Here is a 17370-nt window from a genome sequence, read left to right on the forward strand (position 1 = left end):
ATAGCGACATTAGCTCGGATTCAGACACGGATTTCAGCGGCTTAAGCGAAATTGAAGAAGAAATTGAAGCTATTGAGCCATATCGGTTTGAACCGTATGCAAGCGAAACCGACAAAAACGACACGACAGCCAGCGACACGGGAGAAAGCGAGGACGAATTCGGCGATCGCCTTCTAACCAACGATTGGTATGTGTTTGTTTTTAAGTGTTGTAATGTTTTTAAGCTAAATTATTGGTAAACACAGTTTATGTATAATAATTTACGTAAAACCGCGAGTAATGAATAAAGTTTTCATCAATTAATATATTCTGTAGACATACCCTCATCCGCTCTCTTTTCCTGAAAGCTGATCTGTCCAGTTTTGGAGTTGATGTCAGCAGGCCAGGGAAGCTAGGGTCGATATTCTTCTCTTGATCATCTTCGGTGGCATAAGGGACGGTGTGAGCGAAGACATCCAGGGGGTTTAGCTCGCTCGTCTGCGGGAACAAACTGCCGCCATTGCTTGCCGTGCTACCGAGGACCTTTGTCCCTGAATGGCTCACACACTCCGGCAGATTCAATGGGGGTCTGGCGGCAGATTTCTTTGACTTTATCGGTGGAAATGCATCTGCTTTGAGTGTCGCAGGATATCCACACATTCTTGCCATCTCTGTCGTAGCATAGCTTTCATCGGTAAAGTGTGCGGAACAAACGACTGACCATTTCGTCGGCTTTCTCCACACCCTCGTATTTTGAACAAATTTCGTCCAATTTCTTGCCCCTTTCGCATCTTTGGGCCACTGGTGCAACTTGAATCCGTCTCTGTTCGTGTTGTTACACCCTCCGACAACACACCGACGAGGCATGATGTCTCCAAGGTACGGAAAACAGTTGAAAAAACGGAAAATAACAGAGATGATTTGATTCGGTGTTTGTAATGTGTTTGAGAAAATGGCGGATTGCTTCCCGATGTGACGTCACAAATCGCTCCGAGAGCGAATAATAGAAAGGCGTTTAATTCGCCAAAATTCACCCATTTAGAGTTCGGAAATCGGTTAAAAAAATATATGGTCTTTTTTCTGCAACATCAAGGTATATATTGACGCTTACATAGGTCTGGTGATAATGTTCCCCTTTAATGCTGCTTCAGATTATATAAAATAAATAACACAGACCTATCAAACACAGTGCAAGAGAACACATTTAACAAACAAATGTTTATATTTGTCACAATTACAAGTTAAACATGTAATTGCTGTATATCACTATATTGATAGACATAAACACCCTAAAGTCATGCCATTTCTCCATAGCTCATGTAAGACGGAAAAAAACAAAACCTCTATTCTATGCTAACAACACGACAACATTCACACTTATACAAACTACAAACACACTTTTGATACGTCTTAACGATTGATGTGAATATTTTACACTACTTGTTAAATATAATTTATTCTAAAAGCCGCTGATGTCAGTCAGTCTTTTGACAGAGTGGCTTCATATTATCTTTGTGCCGAATGGCGCTACTGTTGATGCTCTCAGTCACCAAGACAAGTAACTTTGGAGATTGGAAATGAGATGTACGCCATTAAAAAGCAAGCATGCTAAATATGACTAATTAATCACCATAAAGGCGATAATTTGGCACCCCGAGGATTATTTTGTATTATTATGTCCACTACATTGGATAAAACGTGGTTAAGTATAAAGGTGACTATGTGGGTGTTATTTTCATGTCAAGAGGACTCTCACAATGTCACAATGTTAAAAACATATTTAGAAGGTCACAGTTAACTATGAAAATATTCGATTTCCTCTAAAAAAAAAAAATTATTTCTTTTTTTTTTTTTATTGATCTAGAATCAGAATGAAGAAAAAAATCCAGATTTGGAAGTGAATCTATTATATTGACGCAAGAAGGGTTTCCCCTTAATGTGTTTGATTGTGGCGGTGCGCCACGGCAACCTATTAGCTGCCACATCTTAAAAAACTTTTTTTTTTAAATTGTGAAACAAAATTAAAGAAATATATTGTATTGCAGCGTCCAAAAGAAGACACAGAAAGTCCAAGGATCTTTTTTTCTCTTATTGCCAATATTGCGCTAACAACGGGCCCAATTCCAACAACTAAGTGTTTCACTCCGAGACACACAAAACACTCATTCTCCATGGACACGGTGTGTTCACAGACCATGGGAAAAATTAACATCATAACACACTAACATACATAATAATATCAGCAGCTAGTTACAGTTTGAATGGATGTGTTTGTTTATATGTATATGTATATATATATATATATATATATATATATATATATATATATATATATATATATATATGTCTTAATAAGGTTATCCAAAAAATAGTGCTCGATACCGTAGTAGAGTGCAATATATGTATGTGTGGGAAAAAAATCACAAGACTACTTCATCTCTACAGGCCTGTTTCATGAGGGGTTCCCTCAATCATCAGGAGATTTCCTGATGATTGAGGGAACCCCTCATGAAACAGGCCTGTAGAGATGAAGTAGTCTTGTGATTTTTTCCCCACACATACATACATACACATACATACATACATACATACATACATACATACATACATACATACATACATATATATATATATATATATATATATAAATCCTTTTTTTCTCTCAAAACTCGACAGTGCGCCTTATAACCCGGTGCGCCTAATGTAAGGAATAAGTTTGATTGAGCTTACCCACCTTGAAGCAATTTTATTTGGTACATGGTGTAATGATAAGTGTGACCAGTAGATGGCATTCAAACAAAAGAGATAAGAGTAGGCTGCACCGTTAGATGTGCTTTTACATACGAGTATTATTATGGTGTGTGTATAATGTAATGTATTATCTGGCGTTTTGTTTCGCAATATTATGCAAAAGCAACTTTTCTTACCTTCTGGTACCTGCTGATTTGAATTACGGATCTGCATAAATCCTGAAAAATTGTGTGCGTCTGCGCCGTCGTCAATAAGCTTCTACTTTTTCTCTATCTTCTTGTTATGGGACATTCATCCTCTGCTGTTGCCATTTCTAATATAAAGTAGTGTAAAGTTCTTACTTATATCTGTCAGTAAACTCGCCATGAAAGCGTTAAAACCGGTGTAGTGAGTTTACATTATTCACCCAAGGAACTTTAGTTATTAAAGAGTTCCGGTCGGACGGTTTTTCACGGGACACATTCTACGGATGAGGAGACGCTGCTCCGTTATTGATTGAAGTAAAGTCTGACTGTCATTAAAACAGTTAGCTTCATCTTTTGACACTTCTTCCACTCCCGTCCTTGCACGCTACAACAAAGATGACGGGGAGAAGACGCTGCGGAAGGTGAGCCACGTAAATAAGACCGCCCACAAAACGCCGCATCCGGAAACGACTGTCAGAAAGCGACTTGAAGATGGTCTGTACAACATCATCTATGCAACATTTTGACCAAAGAACCACCATTACATGTTGTGTAGACCACAAGGAAGTGGTTTACATTTAGAAAAAATATATATATGACGCCTTTAATGCGCCCTATAATCCGGTGCGTCTTATATATGGAAAAAGATCAAAAATAGACCATTCATCGGGTGCGTCCTATGGTCCAGAAAATACGGTATATAGTTTATTATTTGCACACTATTGACCAGTGCAGCGTTTTTCAACCTTTTTTGAGCCAAGGCACATTTTATGCGTTGAAAAAAAATGCGGAGGCACACCACCAGCAGAAATCATTAAAAAACGAAACTCAGTTGACAGTAAAAAGTCGTTGTCGCAATTGTTGGACATGAATTCAAACCATAACCAAGCATGCATCACTATAGCTCTTGTCTCTTTTGGTGGGGTTTTTTCTCTTTTTTTTGGTAATTTCCTGTAGCAGTTTCATGTCTTCCTTTGAGCGATATTTTCCGTGTCTACTTTGTTTTTATCCTTCTTCGTGGGGACATTGTCGATTGCCATGTCATGTTCGGATGTACATTGTGGACGCCATCTTTGCTCCACAGTAAGTCTTTGCTGTAGTCCAGCATTCTGTTTGTTTACTTTGTAGCCAGTTCAGTTTTAGTTTCGTTCCGCACAGCCTTCCCTAAGCTCCAATGCCTTTTCTTAGGGGCACTCAGCTTTTGTTTATTTTTTGTTTAAGCATGAGGCACCTTTTTACCCGCACGCTGCCTCCCGCTGTTTCGGACATCTACAAAGCAATTAGCAGCGCGAAGCAAGTGTGACGTCAGGTTCTCTGCAGCTAGCTTTTTGTCACGGAAATACAGCAAGAGAAGTAAAGAGTATCTAAACACGAGTACAGTCTCCAATAACACCAGAAATAGATGCTAGATTTGTTGCTAGTTGTTTTTAATAAAGAAAGAGTGACTAAAAAAGATTGTAGAAATCTATAGTACATTGTACAATAAGCAGCAACAACTGAAAAATAGAGCAAAACGATATTATCTAAGAAAAAATATATATGTTAATACTATAATTAATATTAACAGATTGGTTTTAAATGTATGTATTGTATACTTTTGTGTGCCTTTCAAAGAAAGTATATCTGTATAATAGCAAATAATGTGATTTAAGTTAATGATAATGACCACACCTCAACACCACAGGTATCCTGGCAATCTAGGTGAAATTCTCCACAAGGTTTTAGCTTTGAGTGCAGAAGTGCGTTCACATGGAGAAGTACTGCAAAATGCATCTTACTCTCAGTACTTGGTTGTTGTACTCAATATGGTGAGACTAAGTTCCAGACTTTTCCACAACATTTCCAGCTACTACTAAGACAAGTTAATTGTAGTTGTAAAGATATTTGATTTTCTTTTCATATCGTTTTACTCACTTTTTGTAAATGTGTCATAGCCCATTATGCAAATTTGACAATTACATCATTACTTGTGCACAAGAAAGGGGGATGTATCATTTTCCAGGATAGCAAGACCCTTTGCAGGACAAATGACATTTTTTCTATTTATTTATTTTTTTAACTGTTTTCGACAACTGGAAAATTGGTCAACCATTTTCCAGGTTTTCCAGGACTTGTGGAAACACTAAGTTTGTGCAGTGATTCTTCCGATTCTATTCAGAATGGATTCTCCATTTCAAACGATTCTCGTAATTAGAGATGTCCGATAATATCGGCCTGCCGATATTATCGGCCGATAAATGCTTTAAAATGTAATATTGGAAAATATCGGTATTGGAATTTTTATTATCAGTATCGTTTTTTTATTATTTATTTTTTTATTAAATCAACATAAAAACACAAGATACACTTACAATTAGTGCACCAACCCAAAAAACCTCCCTCCCCCATTTACACTCATTCACACAACAGGGTTGTTTCTTTCTGTTATTAATATTCTGGTTCCTACATTATATATCAATATATATCAATACAGTCTGCAAGGGATACAGTCCGTAAGCACACATGATTGTGCGTGTTGCTGGTCCACTAATAGTACTAACCTTTAACAGTTAATTTGACTCATTTTCATTAATTACTAGTTTCTGTGTAACTGTTTTTATATTGTTTTACTTTCTTTTTTATTCAAGAAAATGTTTATAATTTATTTATCTTATCTTATTTTATTTATTTTTTTAAAAAGGACTTTATCTTCACCATACCTGGTTGTCCAAATTAGGCATAATAATGTGTTAATTCCACGACTGTATATATCGGTATCGGTTGATATCGGCATCGGTTGATATTGGTATCGGTAATTAAAGAGTTGGACAATATCGGCAAAAAGCCATTATCGGACATCCCTACTCGTAATATATTGTGTGGTAATTAAATCATAATAGAATCTTTTCAAAACAGGTTACAAAAGCTCCTCTTGGCTTGGCATACAACTCATGTGTGCAGTGTGGGCCTAAATAACGTCTTTTTAACAGTAAAAAAATATATTAAAATATTCTATTTACAAAAACCACATAATCTTATTTGATCTAATAAAAGAAAATAGAGCAACCCGAACTCCAACCCATTCCCAGCTTTACAATACTTAAGATAGACATTTACAAAGCAATTGAGAAGACCGACATATACAATACAAAAATTAATAAAATCAATAATAAAAATAAAATCAATAATCATTGTTTTTAATTTAAAAAATATATATTTATTTTTATATCGGAATAAAATACAAATCGTGAGCACCTCTCCTGATAAGTCGCCATATTGGCTATATAGCGCTATATTATAATTAAAAAAAAATATTAACTGCATTTAAAGTCTTTGTAAGCCCTCTCACACTCTACACAGCTTTCACACACACCTACAAACACTTCCTATGCTTTTAAACCACTTAATAATACAAATAAAATAAAAAATCATTGTTCTTAATTTAAAAAAATATATTTTTTTTTTATATATCGGAATAAATAAAAATCGTGAGCACCCATCCTGATAAGTCGCCATATTGGCTACATAGCGCTATATTATAATAAAATAAAAATATTAACTGCATTTAAAGTCTTTGTAAGCCTTCTCACACTCTACACAGCGTTCACACGCACCTACAAACACTTCCTATGCTTTTAAACCACTTCATAAACTCTAAAACCTCCATCATTTTAACACAAAAACTAAAATTGGCACTGAAAAGTCAAAGTTGCCTTGAAATCTGCGAGACAGTGAGACCGTAGTAAGTAAAGCGTAATGTGACAAGGGAATACTGTACAAGAAATAAAGTTAAAGTTAAAGTTAAAGTACCAATGATTGTCACACACACACTAGGTGTGGCGAAATTATTCTCTGCATTTAACCCATCACCCTTGATCACCCCCTGGGAGGTGAGGGGAGCAGTGGGCAGCAGCGGTGGCCGCGCCCGGGAATCATTTTTGGTGATTTAACCCCCAATTCCAACCCTTGATACTGAGTGCCAAGCAGGGAGGTAATGGGTCCCATTTTTATAGTCTTTGGTATGACTCGGCCGGGGTTTGAACCCACAACCTACCGATCTCAGGGCGGACACTCTAACCACTAGGCCACTGAGTAGGTAATAAATAATAGAGAAGGTAAATATTGTGATCGTTTTCGCGACAGTAATGGATTTGAGACTACACTGTCAACATCTGTGTACTTATTGAAATGTGCTCATTTAACTGCCAGAATTGAAGCCCTGTTAGGTTAGTGTTATTGTATCTAGGCGATAACATTTCAAAATAAAAGCCAGACGTAGGCTGCGTCAGGCCTGTGTGAGGAACCGGGATGGACGTACAGCTTTTGGAAGGCATCGAGGAAAAGGCCGACGCGTATACGTGAAAGAACACACACACGCTCCAACAGCGGCCCGCCTCACATAGCGGGTTGAGCTTCCTTGCCATAAACCTCAGAGAACCTGGACCGTGTTTTGTTGGCATCGCGCGCTCATGTCACATTGCCGCTACGGTCCTCTCACTATGCAGTCATAAACAACTAAAATATGGGAAAGGCAACAAATAATGGCGCAGATGGGCCGGAGGAGGGCTGACATATAAAAAGGTGTGAAGTGTGTGTGTGTGTGTGTGTGTGTGACGAGACGGTGCATCATGGCCGTGGCAAACTGGAACCCACACCAACCTACAACACAGGAGGTGACACGGATGACACACTGTGTGTGTGTGTGTGTGTGCGGGAGAACAGACTGTCTGCTAAATAAAGCCCGACAACAACTTCCTGCATGTGAGCCTCTCTAAATCAGCTGTCAACTTTTAGTAACCTTCGCTTTAACCACCTACAGCCGCACACGTCAGGCCCAATCAAGCCTGGAACTGTTTTAAGGAGTTCAACCAAAGTGTGGCCCGCAGCTCATTTTCAAAAGTAATAAGAAAAGAAAAAAAACATTAAAAAGTGGAACAAAAGCACTAATAACTAATAACACAGAGCTGCCATGTAGGCAGTGCTTTACTTAAAAACTGTCTTTGCTAAAAAAATAAAAAATAAAAACTTTTAATTGAAGGATAGATCTGTAGGTGATCTAGCTATTTAAGCATTGAAAAAAATAATATATATTGATGTAATTTATTTCTAACACTTTCATAAGCCCTTTTGAAACCCTGAGATCTTTATTTAATTTTTTTGCTAAAAATAATAATAAACCAAAAGCAATGTTACTCACTTGGGTCTCTTGGCACTTCACATCAAATATTCCACTTTGAACATTTTTTAGGGGACAAAATTGCATATTTTGTGGTTTTCCTATCAATACGAGGGCATTTTAAGAAGAAGGGCATAAAACCTGAAAACATTTTTAACTTTATGTCAAGGGATGGATCTGAAGTTGATCTATCCTAAATTACAGACTATAACGGATTACGGATGCTTTTAAAAAAGGCTTAAAAACCCTTCTTTTAAAACAAGCCCTTTTTTAGATATATGCATACTAGTTCTAGCTATTAGGCTGTTCTACTTTTTATTTTTATTATCTTTTTATTTTTATTTTTTTAATACACTGTAGCACTTTGAGGTTGTTTACTCAATGTAAAGTGTTTTTTTTACAAATACAATCTATTATTATTATTATTATAAAGACAATATAATATACATCCATAAACCTGGATGCATATGCAAAAGTGCAATATATTTATCTGTCCAGTAATCTATTTATTTATATCTGCACCTTATTGCTTTTTTATCCTGCACTACCATGAGCTAATGCAACGAAATTTCGTTCTTATCTGTACTGTAAAGTTCAAATTTGAATGACAATAAAAAGGAAGTCTAATTCTAAGTCTAATTATTATAAGCCGCTTCTTTTTCCCCACGCTTTGAACCCTGCGGCTTATAAAACCGTGCGGCTAATTTATGGAATTTTCTTTGCTGACGGCCATAATGCAAATAGTTAAAAAAACAAACAGGCAAAGACACAGAAAATATGTGTTATTGTTTGTGCTAAGGTGCCATCTTTTCGATGAGTTCGCTCACTGCAGGTGCTGCAGTGCCCATCTGTTTAGAGCTTTCAATCGGAAGTACAATTGCCGTTCTGTCTTCTAATCGTCCATTGCGTTTCTACTTGTATGGATTCTGCATTCATCACTCCAAGCAACATTTTGTAAGTTTTAAAATATAATTAAAACAATTCTTACTTACGAAACCGTCCCATGTGTGATGTCTGTAGGCGTGTTATTGCTATCGTAATGTAATGAAGCCAGCGTCGTTAGCATTAGCTAATATGATAAACACAGTTATGAGTTAGTGTGTTAGTATTATTAACTTGCAATGGTATTCTTTTTGTTTCAGTTTGGTAAATTCACCAAAACGTAATTGTTGAGTTATTGAGTATGTTTAGCTGATTGGAGAGCTAGCTTCCGCAGCTAGTGAGTCCATGATGATTACTTCGGTTTTGTTTGATCAGCCGTTTGGAAACAATTAAGGTAAAAACAATAAACATTTACAAAATATTTTTGTGTAAATAACTAGATGGAAAAGCGTGACTCATCAGTCCAGAGAAGGCGTCTCCACTGCTCTAGAATCCAGTGGCAAGGTGCTTTACACCACTGCATCCCAAGCTTTGCATTGGACTTGGTGATGTATGGCTTAGATGCGGCTGCTCGGCCATGGAAACCCATTCCATGAAGCGCTCTGCGTACTGTACGTGGGCTAATAGGAAGGTCACATGAAGTTTGGAGCTGTGTAGCAACTGACTGTGCAGAAAGTCTTTGCACTATGCGCTTCAGCATCCGCTGACCCCTCTGTCAGTTTACGTGGCCTACCACTTGGTGGCTGACTTGCTGTTGTTCCCAAACTTTTCACTTTTCTTATAATAAAGTTGACTTTGGAATATTTAGAAGCGAGGAAATTTCACGACTGGATTTGTTGCACAGGTAGCATGCTATGACAGTTCCACGCTGGAAATCACTGAGAGCGGCCCATTCTTTCACAAATGTTTGTAGAAACAGTCTCCATGCCTAAGTGCTTGATTTTATACACCGGGCCAAGTGATTAGGGCACCTGATTCTCATCATTTGGATGGGTGGCCAAATACTTTTGGCAATATAGTGTATATTTAAGCATTGAAAGTAACGAACATGTTAATATATTCTTTTTAACAGACTGAAACCCTTTTGGGTCCTAGGGACTTTTTACATTTACCAAAGTTGAGGGAAGCCGTAAGAGTTACAATATATATTGCATTGGTTTTGAAAATGAAAAATATCAAAATGGCCCTGCATGCTTTTATTTTTCAGTGTGCTGCCCTCAGTGGAAAAGGTTTGGACACCCCTGAGTTAGACAAAAGACAGTGAGAGGGGACAGAAGTAGCACTTTGAAAAGACAAACAAGTCGTCCACTTGGGACGTGTGCGGTCACCTGAGGGCGCGGCTGAGTTTGTCATAGTTCATCTGGGGCTTGCACTTCCTGGCCCCCCACAAGCGAGCCACCTCGTCTGGGTCTTTGATGACAAACTCGCCGTAGTCGCCCTGCCAGGCGATGACGTCGTGGTACTCCTCCTTCCTGAGCAGCTCCAGGATGAAGTGCCAGAGCTGGATCTGCCGGGAGCCCGGGCTGGACTCCGGCTTGTAGGCCCACTCGGGGAAGGCAAACCCTGGAAAGGAGAAATGGTAAATGGGTTATACTTGTATAGCGCTTTTCTACCTTCAAGGTACTCAAAGCGCGTTGACACTATTTCCACATTCACCCATTCACACACACACTGATGGCGGGAACTGCCATGCAAGGCGCTAACCACGACCCATCAGGAGCAAGGGTGAAGTGTTCTTGCTCAAGGACACAACGGACATGTGTAGTCAGTGGCCTAGTGGTTAAAGTGTCTGCCCTGAGATCGGTAGGTTCAATCAATCAATCAATGTTTATTTTTATAGCCCTAAATCACAAGTGTCTCAAAGGGCTGCACAAGCCACGACAACATCCTCGGTTCAGAGCCCACAAAAGGGCAAGGAAAAACTCACAACCCAGTGGGATGTCAATGTGAATGACAATGAGAAACCTTGGAGAGGACCGCAGATGTGGGTGACCCCCCCTACCCCCTCTAAGGGAGACCGAATGCAATGGATGTGGAGTGGGTCTGACATAATATTGTGACATAATATTCTTTAAAGCCATGGTCGCTCTCCCCGACCATCGGAGAGTACCACAGTCGGTCGACCGTTTTAAGAAGGGACTAAAAACCCACCTTTTTAGCTCAGCTTTTATCTAATTTCTCTGCCTTCTTGTTTTTAAACACACTGCTTGCTTATCTGTTTTATCCAGTGCTTTCATGTTTTTATTTCTATTTTATCTATGTTTCTATGTTTTATCTAGTGTTTTTCATGTTTTTATTTCTATTTTATCTATGTTTTATCTACTGTTTACCTAGTGTTTTTCATGTTTTTATTTCTATTGTATCTGTGTTTCTATGTTTTATCTAGTGCCTTTCGTGTTTTTATTTCTATTTTATCTATGTTTCTATGTTATATCTAGTGTTTTTCATGTGTTTATTTCTATTTTATCTGTTTCTATGTTTTATCTAGTGTTTATCTAGTGTTTTTCATGTTTTTATTTCTATTTTATATATGTTTCTATGTTTTTTCTAGTGTTTATCTAGTGTTTTTCATGTTTTTATTTCTATTTTATCTGTTTCATCTAGTGTTTATCTAGTGTTTTTCATGTTTTTATTTCTATTTTATCTATGTTTTGTCTACTGTTTACCTACTGTTTTTATTTCTATTGTATCTATGTTTCTATGTTTTATCTAGAGTTTATCTAGTGTCTTTCATGTTTTTATTTCTATTTTATCTATGTTTCTATGTTTTATCTAGTGTTTTTCATGTATTTATTTCTATTTTAGCTGTTTCTGTTTTATCTAGTGTTTATCTAGTGTTTTTCATGTTTTTATTCGTATTTTATCTATGTTTCTATGTTTTATCTAGTGTTTATCTAGTGTTTTTCATGTTTTAATTTCTATTTGATCTATGTTTCTATGTTTTATCTAGTGTTTTTCATGTTTTTATTTCTATTTGATCTATGTTTTATCTAGTGTTTATTTAGTGTTTTTCATGTTTTTATTTCTATTGTATCTATGTTTTTATGTTTTATCTAGTGTCTTTCATGTTTTTATTTCTATTGTATCTATGTTTCTATGTTTTATCTAGTGTCTTTCATGTTTTTATTTTTAATTTATCTATGTTTCTATGTTTTATCTAGTGTTTATCTAGTGTTTATCTAGTGTTTTTCATGTATTTATTTGTATTTTATCTATGTTTCTATGTTTTATCCAGTGTTTATCTAGTGTGTTTCTAGGGGAGACCGGATGCAATGGACATCGAGTGGGTCTAGCATAATATAAAGTCCAGTCCATAGTGGATCTAACATAATAGTGAGAGTCCAGTCCATAGTGGGGCCAGCAGGAGACCATCCCGAGCGGAGACGGGTCAGCAGCGCAGAGATGTCCCCCAACCGATGCACAGGCGAGCGGTCCACCCCGGGTCCCGACTCTGGACAGCCAGCTGGCTGGGTTGTGAGTTCAAACCCCGGCCGAGTCATACCAAAGACTATAAAAATGGGGCCTATTACCTCCCTGCTTGGCACTCAGCATCAAGGGTTGGAATTGGGGGTTAAATCACCAAAAATGATACACGGGCGCGGCCACAGCTGCTGCTCACTGCTCCCCTCACCTCCCATGGAGTGATCAATGGTGATGGGTCAAATGCAGGGAATAATTTCGCCACACCTAGTGTGTGTGTGTGACAGTCATTGGTACTTTTAACTTTGGTAGAAGCTGGGGATCGAACCAGGAACCCTCAGGTTGCTGGCACGGCCACTCTCCCAACCGCGCCACGCCGTCACGAGGAGGTCTCAACATGATAACCACGCGGTGTAACATCCTATAACCACTTCTGCTTTCTCCAAAATGCTAATAGACATCCCTAATATGAGTACAACGCAAACTCAGCAAAGAGTGTTAATTATGCACATTTTACAGCTGTTTTCTCAGCGCCGCAATCGCTGGATCGGAACGCGCCGAAAAGCTTCGTTGCCGGGAAGAAGTCGGGCGAGCGTCCACGGTGGACGGCTTCCCACAGGATCGCGGTCACATCGTGGGCTCGCCGCTATCGCCATCAAAGACGGCGTTTGAAACAGACGGACCTTGGTGAAAGGTGCAGACAAAATATAAGCAGAGTGCAGCGGTGTGGGCCGTGTGTCATCGAGTGGTGGGTGGCAGTAAAAGAGTCAACACACGGCCGTAACACACACACACCTCATTAAGACCAGATGTGCTTGGCACTTGGGCCCTGGGCTGAGGTTGGGAAACATATGGGCACAATATAACAAAATATAACTCAGCTATGTCTGTGTGTGTGTGTGTGAGAAATACACCATAGTTAGAGTCAAGGTTACAATACGATTCCCACACTCACACAAAGCGTGTCATGTCTATACAGCAACAATCCATGACATGTTGTGGCCCGACACTTGATGCATCCTTGGAGTTTTAACGTCACTGCAGCGCGCTCGCACCCACATATTCTCACACACACACACACTAGGGCTTCACGATTAATCGACATGGACGGGTTTTTTTCTCCGCCGTCACCGGCATTTGAGTGACAGCCATGTTCACCAGTCAGAATTGCCTCGCGTTACTTCGTCTCTCGCTTCAAACTAGGGATGTTCCGATCCAGGTTTTTGCACTTCCGATCCGATACCGATGTTGTTTTTGCACTTCCAATCCGATACCGATACTGACCGATACTGGCCTATCCGAGCATGTATTACAGTTTAAAGGGGAACATTATCACCAGACCTATGAAAGCGTCAATATATACCTTGATGTTGCAGAAAAAAGACCATATATTTTTTTAACCGATTTCCGAACTCTAAATGGGCGAATTTTGGCGAATTAAACGCCTTTCTATTATTCGCTCTCGGAGCGATGACGTCTTTCGTCGGTGTGTTGTCGGAGGGTGTACCAACACGAACAGGGACGGATTCAAGTTGCATCAGTGGCCCAAAGATGCAAAAGTGGCAAAAAATTGGACGAAATTTGTTCAAAATACGAGGCTGTGGGGAAAGCCGACGAAATGGTCAGTCGTTTGTTCCGCACACTTTACCGTCAAAAGCTATGCTACGACAGAGATGGCAAGAATGTGTGGATATCCTGCGACACTCAAAGCAGATGCTGACATCAACTGCAAAACTGGACAGATCAGCTTTCAGGAAAAGAGAGCGGATGAGGGTATGTCTACAGAATATATTAATTGATGAAAACTTTATTCATTACTCGCGGATTTACGTAAATTATTATACATAAACTGTGTTTACCAATGATTTAGCTTAAAAACATTTAAATGCAGACAGCCCTGAAATGGGCTGTCTGCACTCTCAAAGTGCATGTTGTTGCCAAATGTATTTCATATGCTGTAAACCTAGTTCATAGTTGTTAGTTTCCTTTAATGCCAAACAAACACATACCAATCGTTGGTTGGAAGGCGATCGCCGAATTCGTCCTCGCTTTCTCCCGTGTCGCTGGCTGTCGTGTCGTGTTCGTCGGTTTCGCTTGTATACGGTTCAAACCGATATGGCTCAATAGCTTCAGTTTCTTCTTCAATTTCGTTTTCGCTACCTGCCTCCACACTACAACCATCCGTTTCAATACATGCGTAATCTGTTGAATCGCTTAAGCCGCTGAAATCCGAGTCTGAATCCGAGCTAATGTCGCTATATCTTGCTGTTCTATCCGCCATGTTTGTTTGTATTGGCATCACTGTGTGACGTCACAGGAAAATGGACGGGTGTTTATAACGATGGTTAAAATCAGGCACTTTGAAGCTTTTTTTTAGGGATATTGCGTGATGGGTAAAATTTTGAAAAAAACTTTGAAAAATAAAATAAGCCACTGCGAACTGATTTTTAATGGTTTTAACCCTTCTGAAATTGTGATAATGTTCCCCTTTAAATACTTTCTATAGTTCAAGACTTACGGTCATTTAAAAACAGAACTGCACATCATAATGGCGGCGACAGATTTGATGTTAAAGGTCTAAAAAAAATATTATGTATAACGTCCGGCGGGCCGGTTTTGAAAATCTTAACAGGCCGCATGTGGCCCGCGGGCCGTATTTTGCCCAGCCCTGTTCTAATGTGTGGCACCTTGACACAATATTTTGATTGCCAGGTCTTCCTTCCCCAGTTATTTTCGTAGTTTTATGCATTAATATTAGAGATGTGCGATAATATCAGACTGCCGACATTATCGGCCGATAAATGCTTTAAAATGTAATATTGGAAATTATGGGTATCAGTTTCAAAAAAGTAAAATTGATTACTTTTTAAAATGCTGCTGTACCGAGTGGTACACGGACGCAGGGAGAAGTACAGAGCGCCAATAAACCTTAAAGGCACTGCCTCTGCGTGCCGGTCCAGTCACATATTATCTACGGCTTTTAACACACACAAGTGAATGCAAAGCATACTTGGTCAACAGCCATACAGGTCACACTGAGGGTGGCCCTATAAACAACTTTAACACTGTTACAAATATGCGCCACACTGTGAACCCACACCAAACAAGAATGACAAACACATTTCGGGAGAACATCCGCACCGTAACACAACATAAACACAACAGAACAAATACCCAGAACCCCTTGCAGCACTAACTCTTCCGGGACGCTACAATATATGCCCCCCCCCAAACCCCGCCCACCTCAACCTCCTCATGCTCTCTCAGGGAGAGCATGTCCCAAATTCCAAGCTGCTGTTTCGTGACATGTTAAAAAAAATAACGCACTTTGTGACTTCAATAAATATGGCAGTGCCATGTTGGCATTTTTTTCCATAACTTGAGTTGATTTATTTTGAAAAACCTTGTTACATTGTTTAATGCATCCAGCGAGGCATCACAACAAAATTAGGCATAATAATGTGTTAATTCCACGACTGTATATATCGGTATCGGTTGATATTGGAATCGGTAATTAAGAGTTGGACAATATCGGAATATCGGATATCGGCAAAAAAGCCATTATCGGACATCTCTAATTGTAACTCTTAGGGCTTCCCTCAACTTTGGTAAATGTAAAAAGTCCCTAGGACCCAAAAGGGTTTCAGTCTGTTAAAAATAATATATTAACATGTTCGTTACTTTCAATGCATAAATATATGTACCATATTTTCTGGACTATCGAGCGCACCTGTAAATAAGCCACACTGAAGTTTAGATCCTCCCCCCACCCACATATTAACCGGAATAAGCCGCAGATATATACAGTACAGGCCAAAAGTTTGGACACACCTTCTCATTCACTACACAACTGATGGTAACAACCCCATTGATAAAGCAAGAAATTCCACTAATCAACTCTGAGCACACCTGTTAAGTGAAAACCATTTCAGGTGACTGCCTCTTGAAGCTCATCGAGAGAATGCCAAGAGTGTGCAAAGCAGTAATCAGAGCAAAGGGTGGGCTATTTTGAAGAAACTCGAATATAAAACATGTTTTCAGTTATTTCACCTTTTTTTTGTTAAGTACATAACTCCACATGTTCATTCAGCGGGGCATCACAACAAAATTAGGCATAATAATGTGTTAATTCCACCACTGTATATATCGGTATCGGTTGATATCGGAATCAGTAATTAAGAGTTGGACAATATCGGAATATCGGCAAAAAAGCCATTATCGGACATCTCTAATTAATATGTATAGAACATAAAAATCGCAAATCGAAATACAATTGCAGCCCTACAAACGAGCCGTGTTACGCAGCCATTATTGCGCTGAAAATGTCATAAAAGCGAAACGAGAACATGAAAAGCGGATTAAAAAGAGAAGAGGCACCTGGCAGCCATATGGGCCCCACAAATCGCCGGTCAAACAATTACGACTTTTTCCATGCTCGCGCACACACAAAGTTGCTTTTGTGGCCACACGTGCCACCAGACTTCTTGATGATCGGGAAAAAGTGAGGCTCTTCCTGGATGAGTTTTAAGAGTGGCAGTGCACAGAGCCCAGTGTTTGCAAACAGCTGACTCAGCACATGCCTCCGCCTGCAGTGCACTGCCTGAGCAAGCGGTGACAGGACTTTCTCCTTATCGACATCACACCGCAACAGCGGGTATAAACGGTGAGTCGCGGAGAACCGCCGCTGAGGTCTCTCTGTCGGGGAGTGTGGCGCTCGTGAGGTTAGCAGTCGTAATTATTCACAGGTGCGTACAAGCCGCACGCGTGGAGACAAGCAATATAAATGTTATAAAGAAAGGGGAGGGGGTGGGCCTGCGAATGTCTGCCAGCAGCTCCCCTAGTGATCAATGTTTGGCCAAATAATGGAAACTGTGATCCACTTTCCCCTGCGGGGAGAACTTAACAGTTTCAAGCTGCTACGCCATTGCCGTCTAACACTTGGGACGCTGTTGAAAGCGTGCTGGCTGAGTGAACTGATCCTGCTCGGAGTTTCCCGCT

General features: G+C 39.4%; 1 protein-coding gene across 1 annotated transcript in view; it reads right to left on the reverse strand.

Moving 5' to 3' along the window:
- The window catches only part of erf (Ets2 repressor factor), a 101996-nt gene that overhangs the window by 22500 nt on the left and 62126 nt on the right, over positions 1–17370 (reverse strand). Inside the window, exon 2 of the mRNA XM_061930913.1 lies at positions 10281–10515. Within this exon, the coding sequence (XP_061786897.1) occupies positions 10281–10515 (235 nt within the window). The remainder of the gene's footprint in view (positions 1–10280; positions 10516–17370) is intronic.

The sequence above is a fragment of the Nerophis lumbriciformis genome, linkage group LG37, assembly GCF_033978685.3.
Source record: "Nerophis lumbriciformis linkage group LG37, RoL_Nlum_v2.1, whole genome shotgun sequence".
Classification (NCBI taxonomy): Eukaryota; Metazoa; Chordata; class Actinopteri; order Syngnathiformes; family Syngnathidae; genus Nerophis; species Nerophis lumbriciformis.